The 16,794-nt window shown below is 55.0% G+C and overlaps 9 protein-coding genes across 9 annotated transcripts; 4 read left to right on the top strand and 5 right to left on the bottom strand.

Annotated features, from left to right (window-relative positions):
• Positions 1–117: 117 nt before the first annotated feature.
• On the top strand, positions 118–755 carry SODALDRAFT_347192 (hypothetical protein; the record flags this gene model as incomplete). The annotated part of the gene is made up of 2 exons (XM_028613292.1): positions 118–276; positions 344–755. The coding sequence occupies 2 exons, from the start codon at positions 118–120 to the stop codon at positions 632–634; spliced, it is 450 nt and encodes a 149-aa protein (XP_028469936.1). The 3' UTR covers positions 635–755.
• Positions 756–1,222: 467 nt separating this feature from the next.
• On the top strand, positions 1,223–2,723 carry SODALDRAFT_318871 (hypothetical protein; the record flags this gene model as incomplete). Its single annotated transcript, XM_028609412.1, has 5 exons — positions 1,223–1,419; positions 1,531–1,793; positions 1,899–2,081; positions 2,181–2,547; positions 2,696–2,723. The coding sequence occupies 5 exons, from the start codon at positions 1,223–1,225 to the stop codon at positions 2,721–2,723; spliced, it is 1,038 nt and encodes a 345-aa protein (XP_028469935.1).
• A 611-nt stretch (positions 2,724–3,334) lies between these two features.
• Positions 3,335–5,382, bottom strand: SODALDRAFT_269607 (serine/threonine-protein phosphatase 2B catalytic subunit; the record flags this gene model as incomplete). The annotated part of the gene is made up of 3 exons (XM_028607670.1): positions 3,335–4,255; positions 4,349–4,938; positions 5,211–5,382. The coding sequence occupies 3 exons, from the start codon at positions 5,380–5,382 to the stop codon at positions 3,335–3,337; spliced, it is 1,683 nt and encodes a 560-aa protein (XP_028469934.1).
• A 1,157-nt stretch (positions 5,383–6,539) lies between these two features.
• SODALDRAFT_326286 (Trimethyllysine dioxygenase) lies at positions 6,540–8,858 on the bottom strand. The gene is made up of 10 exons (XM_028610130.1): positions 8,754–8,858; positions 8,480–8,680; positions 8,385–8,402; positions 8,150–8,216; positions 8,028–8,088; positions 7,865–7,952; positions 7,679–7,787; positions 6,938–7,571; positions 6,767–6,838; positions 6,540–6,674 (listed from the first exon to the last, which is right to left on the bottom strand). The coding sequence occupies exons 1-10, from the start codon at positions 8,762–8,764 to the stop codon at positions 6,595–6,597; spliced, it is 1,341 nt and encodes a 446-aa protein (XP_028469933.1). The 5' UTR covers positions 8,765–8,858; the 3' UTR covers positions 6,540–6,594.
• A 195-nt stretch (positions 8,859–9,053) lies between these two features.
• SODALDRAFT_326285 (hypothetical protein) lies at positions 9,054–9,830 on the bottom strand. The gene has a single exon (XM_028610129.1). It carries the CDS (start codon positions 9,748–9,750, stop codon positions 9,289–9,291), a length of 462 nt encoding a protein of 153 aa, XP_028469932.1. The 5' UTR covers positions 9,751–9,830; the 3' UTR covers positions 9,054–9,288.
• On the top strand, positions 9,799–10,716 carry SODALDRAFT_354249 (hypothetical protein; the record flags this gene model as incomplete). The annotated part of the gene is made up of 4 exons (XM_028613706.1): positions 9,799–9,850; positions 10,200–10,336; positions 10,514–10,619; positions 10,682–10,716. 4 exons carry the CDS (start codon positions 9,799–9,801, stop codon positions 10,714–10,716), a joined length of 330 nt encoding a protein of 109 aa, XP_028469931.1.
• Positions 10,611–12,247, bottom strand: SODALDRAFT_7914 (hypothetical protein). Its single transcript, XM_028615700.1, has one exon. The coding sequence runs from the start codon at positions 11,837–11,839 to the stop codon at positions 10,790–10,792; it is 1,050 nt and encodes a 349-aa protein (XP_028469930.1). The 5' UTR covers positions 11,840–12,247; the 3' UTR covers positions 10,611–10,789.
• Positions 12,007–12,728, top strand: SODALDRAFT_7944 (hypothetical protein). The gene is made up of 2 exons (XM_028615702.1): positions 12,007–12,274; positions 12,329–12,728. Exons 1-2 carry the CDS (start codon positions 12,173–12,175, stop codon positions 12,668–12,670), a joined length of 444 nt encoding a protein of 147 aa, XP_028469929.1. The 5' UTR covers positions 12,007–12,172; the 3' UTR covers positions 12,671–12,728.
• A 699-nt stretch (positions 12,729–13,427) lies between these two features.
• On the bottom strand, positions 13,428–16,489 carry SODALDRAFT_341654 (hypothetical protein; the record flags this gene model as incomplete). Its single annotated transcript, XM_028613047.1, has 3 exons — positions 13,428–14,291; positions 14,369–14,515; positions 14,564–16,489. 3 exons carry the CDS (start codon positions 16,487–16,489, stop codon positions 13,470–13,472), a joined length of 2,895 nt encoding a protein of 964 aa, XP_028469928.1. The 3' UTR covers positions 13,428–13,469.
• Positions 16,490–16,794: the final 305 nt, after the last annotated feature.

The following is a 16,794-nucleotide window of genomic DNA, read 5'->3' as shown; positions in this document are numbered from 1 at the left end:
TCTCTCAGTGTTGGCGCGCACACTGGCTCTAGCCTCTCACCAGAAATCTTCTTCTTTATCTTCTTCTGAACCAAAATCTCAGAGGACCTTGGCAGCCATCTTACAAGTACCATTACTATGGATGCCACAGTGAGCGAGGTTCGAGAAGAACCCTTTCCTGCTAAGACCAAGCAAGCCACTGGCACCATCAACGGCGTGGAAACAGAGGCTACATCCATGTTCTTCTCCGACCGAATCGTCGTAACCATCTCGCAAGAGGGACGTCTCTCGCAGTGGGTACGTAGTGCTCCTTCCCATATGGCGAAAAGCCTCCTTCTGACATGACCCTCGCCTGATATAATAGATCCAAGTTCCTCTGTTAGCAAACGCCTCTGCCATGGTGGACATGAATCTGCCCACCAGCAGGCAGGGTATGCTTCCATCGACTCACCTCACACCCAAGACCCTTCTCGGAGGTGGTGGTGAGGACAGGGAAACCCTCGGCCAGCTATATGCTGCCCAAGTCGGCAGCTTGATTACACTTCGGAACTCGGACGACCGCCGCACTCTTGTCCTCGGGTTGGGGCTACTCAAGGTCGACACCTCGCGGGAGGCGTTCTTCGACACCGTAGAGCTTGTTCAGAAGGTGCTATGACGATATGATCCAAGATAGCCCTGGGCTGACATTGGTCAAGTCATTGGCATGACATGCTGTGTGTGCCGCCTCAGACTGCAGTTCGGTTCCCAATGTTCGAGGGTGACACACCCGCCCAGTGAGTAACGACTTACGACAGGGATGAAATTCGGCACGGCCACAACGAAGAGCTGTCGGAACCGGCGCCGATGTGGATACGGCATTGGGGAGCTCCTCGTGGTCCGAGCCCCGAGTCGGCGAAATGCTGCAAATGCCGAGAAAAAGAACGTGGTTCATGATTACTCCGACCACCTGAAATCGTGCAGGCCCCTCCTAGTGGATTCAGAAAGGGGGGGGAGGCCGATGCAGTGCTAAATGAACAAGGTCGCATCATGAGAATGCGGGGAAAGCATGTTTATTGTATAATTGGCAGACTCTCTGGACCATCATTGAAATGGATCCGGTGTGGTCAATGACATAGCCGATATAAGACGATCAACCCGGCTTACACTCACCCTCTCCACTCCGACTCTCCCTCCCACTTTCGATATATATCGTACACATACTACCCGGTCTCTCATATTCCCAATAAAGCTACTCCAACACACCATGTTCCAGCCACTTAAAAACCCGTCCCTCAATGAAAATGGGATTCCCCCTTTCGAAAGCCTTCCTCTCCAAGAAGGGGATCCCCCTTACTCCGCCTGGGGTCTATACGGCGACAAAGACGAACTGGGCACTCTGAACAGACTCACAGACGAACGCGTAGCTGCCACCGCAAGAGAAGAAATCAAAACAGGCGTACGGTAAGTCTCCCTCCCGCCAGATACCCAGCTCAACTTTCCAGAAAAGGGGGGGGGAGGGCTTCAGGGGGAAACATTCTCAGCTGAAGTGTGATGAAACCAAAATTCGGATAGAATCTCGCTCAACTGGCCCCTAGACGCCCACTCCAAGGGCTCCTTCTTTTCGAGAGGGGAGTTTCACCAGGAGATGTTCCAGAAGAAACCTCACGTCGCCAACGACGACACTTGGACCTTCAACACTCAGGTCTCGTCTCAATGGGACGGCTTGCGGCATGTAGCCTACCAGAAGGAGGAGCTGTTCTACAGCAGAGTCACCATGGACGAGTTGTACGCCGTGGATGCGAACGGGGTGAAGTCGACCGTCAACGGGATCCAAGGTCAGTCCGTGCTATGCCATCTCCTGGCCCGCCGCACTCCTTCATAGTCTAGATGAGCTAGATACACATAGATTCCATACTTACTGCCTAATCAACGGATCACAGCTTGGCAGAAAAAGGGCATCGTTGGCCGCGGTATTCTTGTGGACTACCACACCTGGCGTCTGGGCCAAGGGATCGACTACGATCCGTTCGCGCGCAGTCCGATACCAGTAGACGACATCAAAGCCTGCTTGAAAGCTCAAGGTACCGAGGTCCGATTCGGTGACATTCTCTTCACAAGAACCGGTACGTGATTTTTATTTTATTTTCTTTTAAACTCCCCGTCCGTCTGATTAAGAGAAGAAAAGACAACGGCTAAGTCGGGGAGAGGGGAAAAAAAAAAAGGCTACATGGTATCCCACGCCCAGAAATCCACCAGCGACCTCGCCGCCCTCCAGAAAAGCGAACCACACACCCTCGGCGGCCTCCAACCCTCCCTCCCCGCCCTCCGCTGGCTCTGGCACAATTTCTCCGCCATAGCCGGCGACCAGCCGGCCTTCGAATGCTGGCCCCCGCTGCCGGACCACCCGGACGACGTCGCCGCCGGCCGCGGGCTCGCCTACTCCATCCACGAGGTCGCCCTGGCCGGCTGGGGCTGTCCCCTCGGCGAGCTCTTCGACCTCGAAGCCCTGGCCGCCCACTGCTGCAAGGAAGGCCGCTGGAGCTTCTTCGTCGCCAGCGAGGTTTGTCACGTCCCTGGTGGCGTTGCCAGGTAAGCCAAAATCATCAAGAGGGCAGCCGGGGAGAGAGGGAAAAAAAGAAGGAAAAAAAGGAAGAAAAAAAGGAGGAGGCCTGCTTCAATCTATTCAACTGCGTGGGCAACAAACGAACAACTGCTGACTCGATTGGGATACTCGCAGTCCGCCAAATATCTTGGCCATATTCTGATATTTGCGCACCCAAGGTTGTAGTGAGTGGGGGGAGAATCACTCATGGTATGCGGCAACTCATATCCTCAGTGGTGCTCAGAAGTAATCTGCTGGCTAGTATCGCGAACCGCTCGTGTAAAAGCAGTCTAAGGGGAACCACGGAAAGGCATCACATGCTCGATCCTACTGCTAAAGGGGGGGGGGGTGCTCATAAATTGTTCGCCTTGCACGCTTAACCATTATTCAATCGACTTCCAGCGTCTCGTGCAAGGATAAGACTAGGTTAGGCCCTCGTATCCCTTTCGCTCCACACCCGGCAAGGGCGCGGCGCGTCTGTTTCGTAGTCAAATGCATCATCATGTCCAAGAGCGCGCTATACTAGCCATGCCAACTCAAAGCAAAGCCATATGTATCCACTTCCTCCATTTCCGTACCCGTTTCATTTCATGGCATCTGCTCAGTCTATCCGTATGACGTAGGTATGTGCGGTCTATGCCGGCCTTATACAAAGTCCCATCTCACCGACGACAGAGAGCCCCTTATCTCTTTCGGTCGCTACGGCAATATTGTTAGCCCATCTCGCTCAGATCCGTGACCTTGGATAACGGATAGATTAGGCCGGTTGGGTACTCACGTGCTGAGTTTCCTGCTCAGTTGCTGCAACTTCTTATCGTTGGCGGCGTCCTCGGCAGCTTTCTCAAAGTTTTGCCGTCTCTCCTCCTCCGTCTGACGCACGACCTCCTCATGCGTAGGAGGTAGGCGCTCGTTCTGCAGGTCGACCTTCCTGGCATCCTCGAAATTGCTGATCGCATTCTTGATGCCCTCGGCACCAAGCATAAGCGTACCGGCGGGAAGCCTGCCGCCCGAGACCGTCTTGAGCTCCGTGACGCTCTCCGATTCCTCCCGAAGAACCTGGAAGACACGCGACAGACGCCCGATGGCCAGGATCTTGTTCTTGATCGCACGCCTCTTGAACTCGATCGACTCGGGGTCTTGCAAGGCAGCCGAGAGTGGAGGAGACACCGGACCAGGAGAGGTCGATGACGGCGTCGCCTCTTCCTTGAGCTCTTCCTCGGAACAGGTGCTGAGAATGGCGATCAACATGTCGGTGATCTTTTCGCCGACGAAGGGCAGAGACCAGGTGAACACGTCCATAAAGTTCGGCAGCCAGTAAGGGTGCGGCGTACAGTTGAACTGCCTGATGTTCATAACATTGTTCTCGTACTTCAGTACAGCGGCTTTGTTGTTATAAACGTCCAGGTAGTTGGGTGCGGAGAAGATGGTCATCACGCTGGGGAAACCGGTGGTCCTCGTCTTGCGGTACATCCGGTAGCCCGCATCTTGCGCTTCGTGTGCCCGGATGACGGACAAAAGGTTATTCTTCTCGAGGAAGGCGCACGCGGCGGGGTACGAGAAGAAATAAGAACATCCGCGGACATGATTGTGTAGAAAGAAGTCGCTCGACTTCTCCTGGCCGAATTCCTCGAGCGGGTCTGCCCACAGAAGGTCGCACATGAGACCCTGCGTAGGAGGTTCCCGGAACCGATCAATCTGAGCGCCCGCCCAAAACATCCGTCAACAAAATGGTATCCCTCAACACGTGAGCACATAGTTGTGGAAAGTCACTTCTTCTGAAATACGTACCGTCCGGATATCGTCGAGGGTGTGAAGCTCTGGGCTTAGACCTCCGTGGATGCACAGGAACTGCTTGTTCATGACGGCGGCCAGGGGCAGGGAACAGAAGGACTCGATGCAGGCCTCATATACGGCCTCCGAGTACTTGTGCTTGCATTCGAGCTTGAAGGTGAAATAGTCGGTCAAATGACGGCACTCGTGGTTTCCACGGAGAAGCCACAGGGAGTTTGGATAGTGAATCTTCAGAGACCAGAGGTAGAGGACGCATTCGATGCTGAAGTAACCTCTGTCGACATAGTCACCGAGGAACAGGTAGCGTGTTTCGGAAGGGTCGCCGCCGACTTCGAAAAGCTTCATGAGATCGTAGTATTGACCGTGGACATCGCCGCAGACGGTGATGGGGGCGTCCATCTCGAGGAGGTTGGGTTCCGCGTGAAGAATTTCGGTACCTTTCTTGAGAATCCATAGTGCCTGCTCCTCGGTCAAACGACCCTCGCGGTAGAAATGCTGCTTAAGAAAGTTGATATCCGGTTTCGACTGCGTCTCGTCTTGGAAGAACTGCTGGTCGGTAGGCTTGGAGGTTGCAGGTGCTTGGACATCTGGAAAATAGCGGCATCGGAGTCAGCGCTCGTTGCCTCTATTGCGTGTATCCCGAGTGCGCAGCAGGATAAAGACGGTAAAAGAGTAGTGTCGGGTTTGGTTTGGGGGACCCGTTGTGACAATGGCGACAATCTGACGGCGGCGTGGGCGCAGTGTATGCCGGCAACGATGATCCCTGGTGGCGACAGGAGGAAAGAGAGAAACGGGCACGAACGAGCAAGATCCGGGGGAGAAAAAAAGAAGAAAAAAACCAGATCGGAGCGGTACTAACCTTTGCTCACACGATCAAGTGTGCTCACTTGGGTCCCATCTTCCATGGTATGAATGGTGAAGTCGACTTCAGGCACAGGTTTCTTTTCGCGAATGGCTCGAATAGCATTGTCGACCTGCTGGTTGCGGCGGTCCTCGGGGGAGGCCGGCGCGCCCGGATTATCGGCGTCCATTGTCGCTGTGTATGTATATGGGTGAAGAGATGAAGCGGGTGGTGACGAGAGCGGCTTCGCTCGGATAGGGCGGTTCGGAGAGGCTTTACAGTCGATAAATTACAAATGATGGTTCGGGACACGAGGGGGTGCGAGGGGAAGCACGCGGATAGCGGAGAGCGGAGAGCGGTGAGTAATGGCGACGGTGGTACAGAAAGGGGCAAGTGCAAGTGTGAGTCTTTGCTGAGCTCCACGAAGCGTAATGAGGAGGTGGCGGGTATGACGACGCAGCCGTGTACACTGTAGTATTGGGCACGAGCGAAAGAGAAACTGGTGAGCGGCGGGCGGCGAAGGACCACTCAGGTATACCTGGGATAGGGCTGAAGAGTTTGGAGACGGAGAGGCTCGTTAAGAGGCAACCCCGTGGGTAACAGCCGCCTAACAGGAACCTGTGTGAGTGACGGAAATTTTGGATTGGAGGGGTTCGTTAGGGGGGCAAGGGGGCAAGCGATCAGGCTTTGGATTGGACTGGATCGGTAAGCGTAAGTACTCGATAAGGTACCTGGACATGTAGCCCCTCGAGGTAGAGGTAGGACAAGGGGCGGAAGCCTGGGTAAAGTGTCTTAAATCTCAACCATGTTTAAAGCAAGTGTCCTTCACGTAGGTAGTTCAAACCGCAGTGCATTGCTTCCTGTGAACTGGAAACTTATAATTTAAAATGGCAGATTCGTGGCAAAGAAAGCAGAATGGAAAGCCCGAGCAAGACACGGTATATCTGTACGATGGACGGGGTACTGAATACTTGTCCAAGCATCGTGAGAAAAGCTACAGCTGCCTAAAGCTGGCCGGCCGTTCCAGGTTGTCCTAATAAGGTAATCGCCTCCCCTCCCACCCCCGCTCTTAAGGTTCCCAAGGCGTAAGCAAAGCCTGATAGGTTCACGGTGTTTGGTTGGCCCTGCTGCCCCGCGTGGCTAGTTTGTGGCTTCGAAATTACAGCACTGATTACAACCGTGGCTTGTGCCGTTCAGTGCCCCTGGGCCCTATTCCCCGAGTGTCTCAATTCTTCGATTGTTCACTTCTTTCTTCCTAAGCAGTGAACTTACCCAATCTAGTGACTACATATTTATAGTTACATCACTCTCAACAAAGAAAGTGGGGGGAAAGGGGGGCGGGGGGGGGGGGGGGGATCCGAAAGGCGAATAAATAGTCGGAGTCAGCTTGTCAGCTTCTGCCCTAGCCAACAACTTGGCTCAGAATAGCCTCCCTGGGGAAGTTGGTGTTCCGCCATCGCGAGATAAAATCATCCCGGTTGACTAAAATTGGGTAAGCATAATGTCTACGTGACAACCATGGGGACTCTCTCGCCAGCATCGCCAGCCAGGGCTGAGAAAGAGGGGGAACCTACTATATGCACCGCACATCCGTCTCCTCCCTTCAAATGCACTCCGCCCGTGCATGACTCTCCAGTTATCGAAGACTGCACAAAAAAACGTTGTCAGTGCCGGCCCCTCTCACATTGGAAGGAGAGGGGGGAAAAAAAGGAAATAATATTTTGAAAAGAGAAAAAGGCACGTACTCAGAACCTGGCCCGGCTTCAACTGGACCCAATACTCAACGTCCGGCCGCCGGAGGATGCCGTCCCACTTCCGAGCCGCCGCATACCACTGCGTCGGAGACACGTCGTCTGTGAACGGGACGACGCCGCGGTCATCGTTATTCCACCGCACCCTGGCGAGTTTCCCGGTGGCCCCATCCAGCTCCAGAACCGGGTAGCGCTTGTCGGGCGAAATCGTGATGCCCTCGTTCCCGCTGGCGTGCCACGGGAGCCGGACCCTGGATAGGATGGCATAGGCGGCCGGGTCCTCCTCGAGGAGGATGTTGGCGGCGTGGAACCCGTCGACCAGGAGCGACTTGCCGCCCAGCTCCTCGTCGGGCGACGCAGACGCAGACGCAGACTGGCCCGGCGGGGCCTCGTGGGAGAGCATGTGGAAGGCCTGCAAGCCGGCCGGGTCGCTGAAGTACGTAGTGTCGGTGTGGGCGGGCAACGCGATGTTGGTGTACGCCGTGTCGGCCATGGCGAGGTCGGGGATGAAGTCATAAAAGCCGCCGTAGTGGGTTTCGCGGATAAAGGCGATCTTCTCGAGCACACGCTTTGTGGCATCGGGGGTGCCGAAAGGCGTTCCATCGACGAAAACGAAACCGTACTCGCGCTGCGGCCTGTTAGTTGTACCTCCCTTCCGAGGCTACCCGGAGCCCTGCGAAGGAAGAGATGATCGGACTCTCCCGAGAGAGTCCTGCTGGTTGAAGGAGGACTTACGATCAGGTTGGTCAGCCTGGCAATGCCGGACTCGTTCTCGGGGGCCATCAGGTCGTTATAACTGACGGCAGGACGGTTGACGGCAATGTCGGAGCCCCAATAATGAAATCTGCATGGGGTAAGGCTATGGTCTATGGTCCAATACTAAGGATGAGAAAGCGAGGGGGTCAGGCAGGGGCTGCTCACTCGACATCCTCAGGACTCCGGTGATCATGCCTCAGATAGTGCTTGATGAACTTCCAGGGGTAAAAGCTCTCATGGCCGTCGCCATCCCCTATCGTAAGTCAGTATGATGCAGAGCAGAGCGACTGGGCCAGGCCGGGTCAGAAAGTTTTCCCTCCTTACTTACACTTGACGCGGACTCCATCGGGTTCGGTCTTGACCTGATCGGGTTTGATGTCCTCACTAATCTACGAGTTGGTCCGGCTCGTATACCTTGTCAATCAGACACTGTTCATGGCAGAGACTCACCGCGAAAGTATTGAAGTTCCTTTGCAAGGTTTGCTGATGCACACATTTTTGGCAGCGACAGTTGTCCCTACCAACCCTCTGGCGGTTAGGAAAGAAGAAGAGAATACAAGAGAAGAAGAAAGAATGGGAAAGGTAAGTAAGCCCCCCCCCCCCCCCCCCCCCCCCCCCCCACCCTGCTCTTCCCGAGGCCAGCGATGCTTCAGGGGGCCACAGAAAGCGGTGCAGCATCTCTCACCTCAACCAAAAGTGTGGCCTATACGAATCGATCCCCTGGTGTCAGTATATCATGGCGGGCCCGTCGGTCATCCACCCCGGGATCAAGAAGCTTACAGTTTCTCTCTCTTAACGGAGTTCCCTCGAATGCCCTTGATTTGAAGCCCATCCGGGAGCACTTGGACGTCGACGTCATACCGGGAGCCATCGGGCTGGCCCGGCTGAGCGGCCGTGGACAAACCCCTGAGAATAGGCCGTGTGGCTGCCCGTGGCGTCCCTCCGGCCGTGGCAGACCGAGAGACAGAACGTAGAACCGCGCTGGCAAGGGTTAGTCCAAATGCAACCCCAGAGACAAAGAAGTTGAAAATGGGACTGTAACAGGCTCACTTACCCCGCGAACATTTCTTGAGAATTCGACCGAAAGTGATGTGATGATACCTTCATTCAGGGGGAACATACCTTACACACCTTACCTACGTTAGCCCATGTGAAGCCGACGCGGGGTAGCTGTGACAGTGGTAGTGTGGTACCTTTTAGTGTTCTATTTAGAGTACTGTACGGCTAGTACTGCTACCTCGTGCCGAGGCCAACCGAAGATGGCAGGTCATCACGTGACTGATCACCAACCCTTCCCGACGCTTCAACATCAACTTCCGCTGTATCAAATCGAACTTCCCCAAACAGGGACAAAGGATGTGGCTATTGAAATCAATCTCTTTCGCAGAATGATATAAGTCGTAATCTTCCAGCCTTTCAGCGGGAGATCCTTCGTATGAGCCCACCCACTTTTGTCGAGAGGGAACTCTGTGCAACTGGGACTCTGGGAGCGAGTACCCCGAGATCGTCCCGCTGCAATGGGAATTCAGCTTTTCGATGCATGAGCTCCCCTCCCACCGCAAATTTTCTGTCGCTCCGATGCCCACCCGTCACAGCCTCCCCGTACTCAGAAGCATCAACGTCTGCCGATCCACAAATCTAGACCGCTGCACGCTCTGGTCCCGCACCATGGGATCCTCTTCATAACTCTGACCCCGAGGCCGGTCATTCTCCGGGGTCGGCAGCTCACTCACGATACGCTGACGCTCATCGGCTTCGCGCTGCTGCTGATCGAGCGCATCCCCTCGGTGGGGAAACAGGAAGCGGGAGAGCGCGCCGCAGGCACCATACTGGACGCAGGGGGCCCAGAAACAGAAAAAGAGGGCGACGAAGAGGCCCAGACCGCAGCCGATGAGGAAGCCGCGCCATATTTGCTGGGTTGCTGATGCGTGAAAAACAAAGTCGCGGAAGACATGAAGATCGGCGCCGTGAGATACGGAGGTGGTGGGTGTCGGATAGGGATACCCGGGATAGCCAATGTCATCAGTGAGTTGAACTGGATCGTCGGCCATAGTTGCCAGAATTCACATGAAAACTGGGAAGATGAAGATGAAGTGAAGATGAAAAGTCCGGCAGAGAGTGTCGATATGCCTCTGATGGGTGAACTTCAAAGTAAGTCAGTTTGGAGATGAATGATCTGAAAGAGATCCGGGTAGAAGAGACTAACATCTGGCGCACGCAGAACCTGTTAAATCGTATTGAATCTTTGACCTAGGGATTTCCTATCCCATCTTCTTATTGCTTTGATGCTTTCGGATGGCCCAACATGTACTCTGCGAGACGGGGTCCTGCAGGTCATGCCGGGGTACCTTAGTTAAGAGGAATTTGATTAATTCACTGCCATCTACGGAATAAGGTACCTAGGGCTTAAACGCTTAACCTCCTGGGGAATGCAAGATAGGCACCCTGCAGTTGCCGGTGCAATAACATCGGGAGCAAAGGAGCAGTTGACAAGATACAGTATACGATTCCCGACTTGCCAACTTGCCTTTCCACATTTGCTTTGTCAACGGACAACGGACAACGGACAATGGACAATGGACAATAGACAATGAACAATGGACAATGGACTCTGCTGTCTACCACCTTCCCCCAGAGGTATACGGAATATACGGAATACTTTAGGTACTTTCTGGTGATATTCAAAATCTCGCAGTACCCGGGCCGGGCACCTAAGGTAGGCACTTCTCCCATTGATTATCTCACCTTACCTTACTTGATTACCTACTTACCTTAGTACTAGGTACTTACATCTACTCCATCTCACTTTCGGAGCCGACATCTCAAGACACGCATATCAGCTTTGGCCTCGATAAACTGCCGATTCAGATGCCGCAGCCAGGGGGTCGAGTCCATAACAACGGTTACAGGTACTGGGACTGTTCTGTTTTACCAGTGATCACCAACTTGCTGCAAAGTTCACATCCAAAATTGGCGCTTGAGGTATCTATGCTAGGACCAAGACTTTCCAGGACTGACTCTGTGGTGAAACCCCCTAATACACAATACACACAACACACCCGAGAAAGAAGCACATATAGTCCTGCCCCTTCATCGGTTGGGGATAAACTCCTCCAAATAAAAGGGATCCTCAATCTCGACCCCGCCACCACTGTCGTCATCCGAAGAAGTCGTGTCGGAAATCACCACCTGCACACCATGAGGAAGCATTGTGGTCTGGCGACCTGTCCCCGATACCCGAGATCCCCGGCGGCCCCTCGGTTCACGAACGGACGCCGTCGTCCGATCAGAATCGAGCTGGGATCCGAAGACGTTCACCCTAGACGAGAGGCCACCACCGCTCTGGTACGGTGGCCGGGCACTATTGGGCCGATGAGGAAAGACCGTGAGCGGGGACGGCGTGTTAGTGCCCGCCATGCTGCGGCCCTGGGACATCGTCGTCATCGTCGTCGTCGATGGAGCTTGAGACCAACTTCGGTCCTGGTTCCCATCCCGGCGCCACCCGCGACTCCAACCCCGGCCACGTCCACGGCCACCACCCCGACCCCGACCCCGACCCTGACCCCGACCTCGTCCTCGTCCTCGTCCACCGCCACGGCCACCGCCACCGCCACGACCCTGGTTCGTCCGTCCCCCGTGACCCTGCGAAGCAGGCGAATCTCGGAATGCAGCTTCCGACTGCTCCAGCACGGTTCCCAGGGGGTTGACTGCGATCTGCCCCATGGGAATTGCGTAGCCGCCAAAGACGTCCGGCTGCAGCATCAACCCGGGCAATGGAAGGCCCGGATGGTCCGGCCACTGGGGTAGTGGGGGCCCCCGAACGGGAACGAGTCCCGAAGGGAATCCCTGGCTTCGTACGTACGAATCCCGGAGCAGTCGTAGCTGGAGTTCCTGTAGATCCTCCATCGCCCTTCCCCCCGTGAAGGGGTGCGGGTCGAGTGGAATGTTCGTCGATGCCAGGTCCTGGCGTTGCCGTCCTCGTCCCCCGTGTCGCTGTCGAAACCAAGACGATTGTCCGGCATCCCCTTGCTGCGCACCACCAGAGTCGGAAGCAGTCCCGTATTCATCGCTTTGCTGCGGCCTGCCCTGGGACTGACGCCAGGGAGGTACACTGGTGTTTGGCGTCCCTCGCGGAACCATGTCGTCGGGCTGCCCCAGCAGTTCGATGCGACCTTTGTCCTCTGTGATGGTAATGTTGTGTCGAGTAAAGAACCCTACTCTATGCCCTTGTCGTTCTGCGCCGTAGTTGTAATGTTGGTTTCAGAGACTGAGTGCTACAGCGGCGATTGTCTTGCTCTGGTAGTAGCAGAAGTAGAAGGAGGAAAGGTTAGCTCACCGCTGTCGTCGCTCCCTCTTATATACTTCTCCCGGAAGCAAGTTGATTCTGAGACCTGCTGATATCTCCTGAGTTGTCTCTGCTCCCGACAAACTTCATCACTCGTGGTATATGCAATCCGTGATTCAATTCTCAGTATGACCACTCTTGTGCCAGGCCCGTATAGCAACGACGACGCCCCTTGTACGACCAGGCAAGCCCCGTCATATCGATTCTCGTTACTGAAAAAGTCCTCACAAGCCCGACACAATCATCAGCCAAAGGACTATGCAGAACGAGAGATATAAGACTCACCACCTTTCTTGATAAAACCGTTCACGTCAAGTCAACGCTTGACCCCCCCCCCCATATCGATTCAGGACGACTCGCGTCGCGCCCGAGAGCAAATACCACCCTGCCCTTCCCCCCAACGTCTTGAATCACTCACCCTCTGTGCTCCCAAGTCAGCCCCCCCTTCTAACATCATGCAGAGAGCCAGTCGACGGACGAGCGTAAAAGCAGACAAAGAGGCAAACACCGACTCATCACGGCGCCGAAAATGTCTTCATTTCAATCCACTGCCCCCCAACACCACCATCATCATAACAGGGCCGCCAATCCCCCTTCGGAACCAGAGACGTCTCTCCCGCCCTTAGACGGGTATCTCCGCCCCGTCCTGCTGGCGTCCCGTCTTCTTCTCCGTACCGACAACGACCCTCTCCAACTCGTGAATCGGACAGGCCCCTCCTTGCCCCCGGCCTCGCTGCAGGCGCTACCCGTACGAAAGCGAATTCACCACCATACATCTTCCAGCTTTTCTTGGTTTTTGGCTTTTCCGTGGTTGACAGTAAACCGCCGGCGAGGGGTAGGCAGCCCTTGGCCACTCTTCTTCGTCTCTGACGAGTGAAACCAAAAAAAAAAAAAAAAAGAAAAAAAAGAAAAAAAAGAAAAAAAAAAGCGTGAGAAAATATCGCCTCTTCCAGGGATGATAACTAGGGGACCAGACTCGGAATAGATAACAAGGTGCTGAGGCGAGGACTGAAGCAGGATAGGGGGAAAACAAGCTGTTGGACGATGGAGATGTCGTTCGTATTGGTTTTCGGTCGATCGCGCCTCTCCGAAAGGCTGACTTTACGTTACATACCACCATGGAGGCCTGATGGGGTTGGATCTGACATATATAAACATGTCTATCGACGTTGTGTTTATGTTGTAGGTGGATGTCCTGTAGCACGGCGCTCCTTTGTCTTCCCGAAAGGGGTGTCAATAGACTCCCCGGCCTCCAGCCCGGGAGTAAGGGAGAATATCGTCTCAGTAGCGCACCAACCGTCGGAGGACAGTGCCCAAGGAAAAAGAAAAATAAATAAATAGTATTAATTAAAGACCGAGGCTTCAAGCGCCATGCAGCTGAACAAAACCACATCAATCTATACAAACCGCCTGATCCAATTGCCATCACATCGCTCCCCGTCCGTTCTGATGACCATTCCCTTGCTCCAGGTCATCGGCGAATCGAATTTCCCTCCTGGCGTGGGATCCTGTCGACGCCTCACCCTCCTCCCCTTCTTCGTCTCCATCCCCATCTCCGGAGGTAGTTATCCCTATCGCCGCTTCCCTACGTCTTCTCTCCACCGATGTCTCTTCCGTGTTATCGGCGTTGTCGGCGCTGGGTCCGGTAAACGGTCTAGCAGGTGTATCACGCTGTTTCCCCTTCCTACGGGTTTCCTTCTGATCCTGCGACTCGTTCTGTGTCCCGTCTGACCCTTCTCGCATTTCCTGTAGTGGCCGTTTTGCTGCATGCAGCTTTGGCGACGGTGTACTATTCGCGACTAGCTCAGACAGATCCCGACTCGCGATGGCCTTGACGGGCTGAGACGCCGAGGACTGCGCCACTACCTCGCGCCGAGTCTTGGGGTCCAGCTTCTGCACCTCGAGGATGAAATCCCTTTCTGTCATGCGTTTCCCGGTCTGGCCAATCGTGAACCGGACATGCTTATTGTCCGTATTCTGCCCGTCGGCCGTCTTCTTCTTCTCCTTCTGACCATCGTCGTTTTTTGCATCGCCGCTTCCGTGGAACCATCCCGTCCTGCTGGCTGTGCGCTTGACCGCCGCACTGGATTCGGCTGTTGACTCTTGCTGCCTCGGCAGTCGAGTAGATGGTCCTCCGATACCTAGATACTTCCGACATTGTCCTATCAGATCGGGACCTTGCTTCTCTTCCGGCGGCTGCAGTTCGTACGTCTTAAGAACCTCCCCTGCCTCATCTTCAATAACAATCTGTGAAGAGAATGTCAGTCATGTCGTTCATCACCTTTCATCGCATGTGAATTAGTGAGAAGAAATTGATAGCCCACCGTATTTCCAAACTGAAAAGCTCTCGCCGGCTTGTGTTTCCTCTCGGCGGCATCTTTGAGCCTGCGCTTCTCTCTCTCTTGCGTACAGACATTGCTAAACCCCCTCTTGAGCGACTGCCAACGAGATAGCCCTGGTTCCGGTTTGTCCTGGACAGCTGCAGTCAAGATGGCGCCGCCTCTCAGGTTATCATGAACGTGATGATCTCCATCATGTCCCGGTACTTGTTCGAGGGCGAGGACATCTCCTTCTTCGTTTTCGACGAAAATGCCTCCTCTACCTTCCTGGTAGACCTGTATGTGCTGTGAGGGCTCCGTCGGTGTCGGACTTACCGGCGTCATCTCGGACAGCCGCTCGACGGCATCCTCTCTTGGAATTATCTCTGCCCTCCCGGAGGAGGCGGCGCCAGGAGTAGAGGGCTCTCCTCCGTCGTCAGTCGGTATAGCTGCGTCTCCATCCCTATGCGTCGGGAAAACGGCAGATGGGGAGATAGGACCGCCGGGTCCGGCATCTGGATGTCGAGACCGCCGTCTTCCCCAGGGTGACTGTGACCGTGTCCGAGCGCTCTCTTCTGGACCCTCGGCCTCGACCTGTCGTCGAAGGAAATGTCTCGGCAAGCCGATGGGAGGCAGCGTTCCCGGAGGCAAATCGGGGATGTCGAGGTCCTCCTGCAATGTGGAGGTGGAAGGCGGCGGCTGCGATTTCGACTGCGATTTCGACTGCGACGAGATGCGGGGCAGGCGGCTCATCCACGAGGGACCCTCGTCCGGAGATGTGGTGTACGACATGGTCAGGTTAAGGGTGTTGATGCGCTTGCCCAGGGTGAAAACGGCGATGGACGAGCCGTGGACGATGATAGATGAGATGACGATAAAGGTGACGATGGGCCAGATGAGCGAGACGAGGGTGTAATGCTCAATGTCCTGCGGGGGTCTATCGGAGAGGGGGACGGCAGTCTCGTAGGCGAGCTCGGCACGGGCAAGGATGGCGATGAAGATGGCGCCGACGCCGATGGGACCGAAATGGCCGGCGAACATAGCCTCTCGCCAGGTCTTCACGTCGGGTATAAACTGTTTCAGGGCCATCATGATGGGGAGGCGGCGGAAGAGGATTACTAGAATGGCGAGGACGACCAGGCGCCAGGCGGCGAGTCCCCGGGCGACATCGTTGTACTGGCGCCAGGGGATGATGGTCCCGAGATAGACGAAGTAAGTCAAGTTGATGAGCAAGTCGATGACGTTGGACACGTGGGATTCTTCCGTCTTTTCGTAGAACCAGCCGTCGTTGGAGAAGCCGACGCCGGCGGCAAAGCCAATCAGTAGGTCATCCATACCGAGCAGGCTCCCGGCACCGGCGCAGAAGAGAGCCAGGACGAAGTAGAAGACGAGAAAGCTCTCGCGGTCAATGAGGTCGCGGGATTCGGAGAACTTGATGGCGTGGCGGGCAAGGTAGCCGACAACGAAGCCAAAGATGGCTCCGAAGATGCACTCGTACAAGATGGTATAGACGAACCAGTGGAAGACGGTCTCGCGTGCATCCATGTGTGCCTGTAGGATGTAGACGGCTAGGTAGACAAAGGGAAAAGCCATGCCGTCGTTGCAGCCGGATTCGGCGGACAGGAGGTCGCGTAGATGCTTGGGTACTCTCCTGGCAAACTTCCCCTTGCCGACGACGGAAGACGCGAGGACGGGGTCGGTGGCGGTGACACAGGCGGCGACAACAAGGCTCCCGAGCCAGTCCAGAGGGGGGATCAGCCACCAAATAAAGAGACTGACGATAAGCCAGCCATAGGTCATGACGGGTAGCAGCAGGAATATAACGGACTTCCAGTGACGTTCCATGTAATATTTGGGCAGTTCGACCCCTATGGCGAAGCATTGGACAACGAGGACGATGCGCGAGAATTCCAGGGTAACAAGGTCGACGTTCCCCCAGGAGCCCGGGTTGATGAGGTTGGCAGCATAAGGTCCGAAAATAATGCCGCAAATGGTAGCGACGGTGGCCTCACCAATATACATGCGTTCCTTTATTATCGTGGAGCAAAGCATGAAGAGGGAGGTGAAGCCGCCGAGGATAAGGTAGACCAAATGGGGCCTAGTGATAGACAGGTGTTCCCACGCCATTGCGGTGAGTAAAGAGACTGAGATGACGAGTTAGAAGGGTCGGTTTCCGGTTTTTCTTTCTTTCTTTCTTTCTTCTTTTTTCTTTTTTCCTGATCTCAGGCCAAGTTCCCCCAGAATCCAAGATGTCGTCGGCTATGCTGGCTGGCTCGTCTCGTCGAAATTGAAGGGGATTCCCCGGGCTGGTACTTCAACAGAGGACCCCTAAGAGGGGAGAAACAGGTCTCCTGAATCCCAGATCGACTAAGTTGCTGTGCTTCACCGATATCTGTAAGACAAGAAAACAAGACGAGTTCATCCCGCAACGA

The sequence above is a fragment of the Sodiomyces alkalinus genome (genome assembly GCF_003711515.1).
Source record: "Sodiomyces alkalinus F11 unplaced genomic scaffold SODALscaffold_1, whole genome shotgun sequence".
Taxonomy (NCBI): Eukaryota; Fungi; Ascomycota; class Sordariomycetes; order Glomerellales; family Plectosphaerellaceae; genus Sodiomyces; species Sodiomyces alkalinus.
The sequence above is the reverse complement of the archived record's forward strand: the minus strand, read 5'-3'. Positions and strand labels throughout refer to the sequence as shown.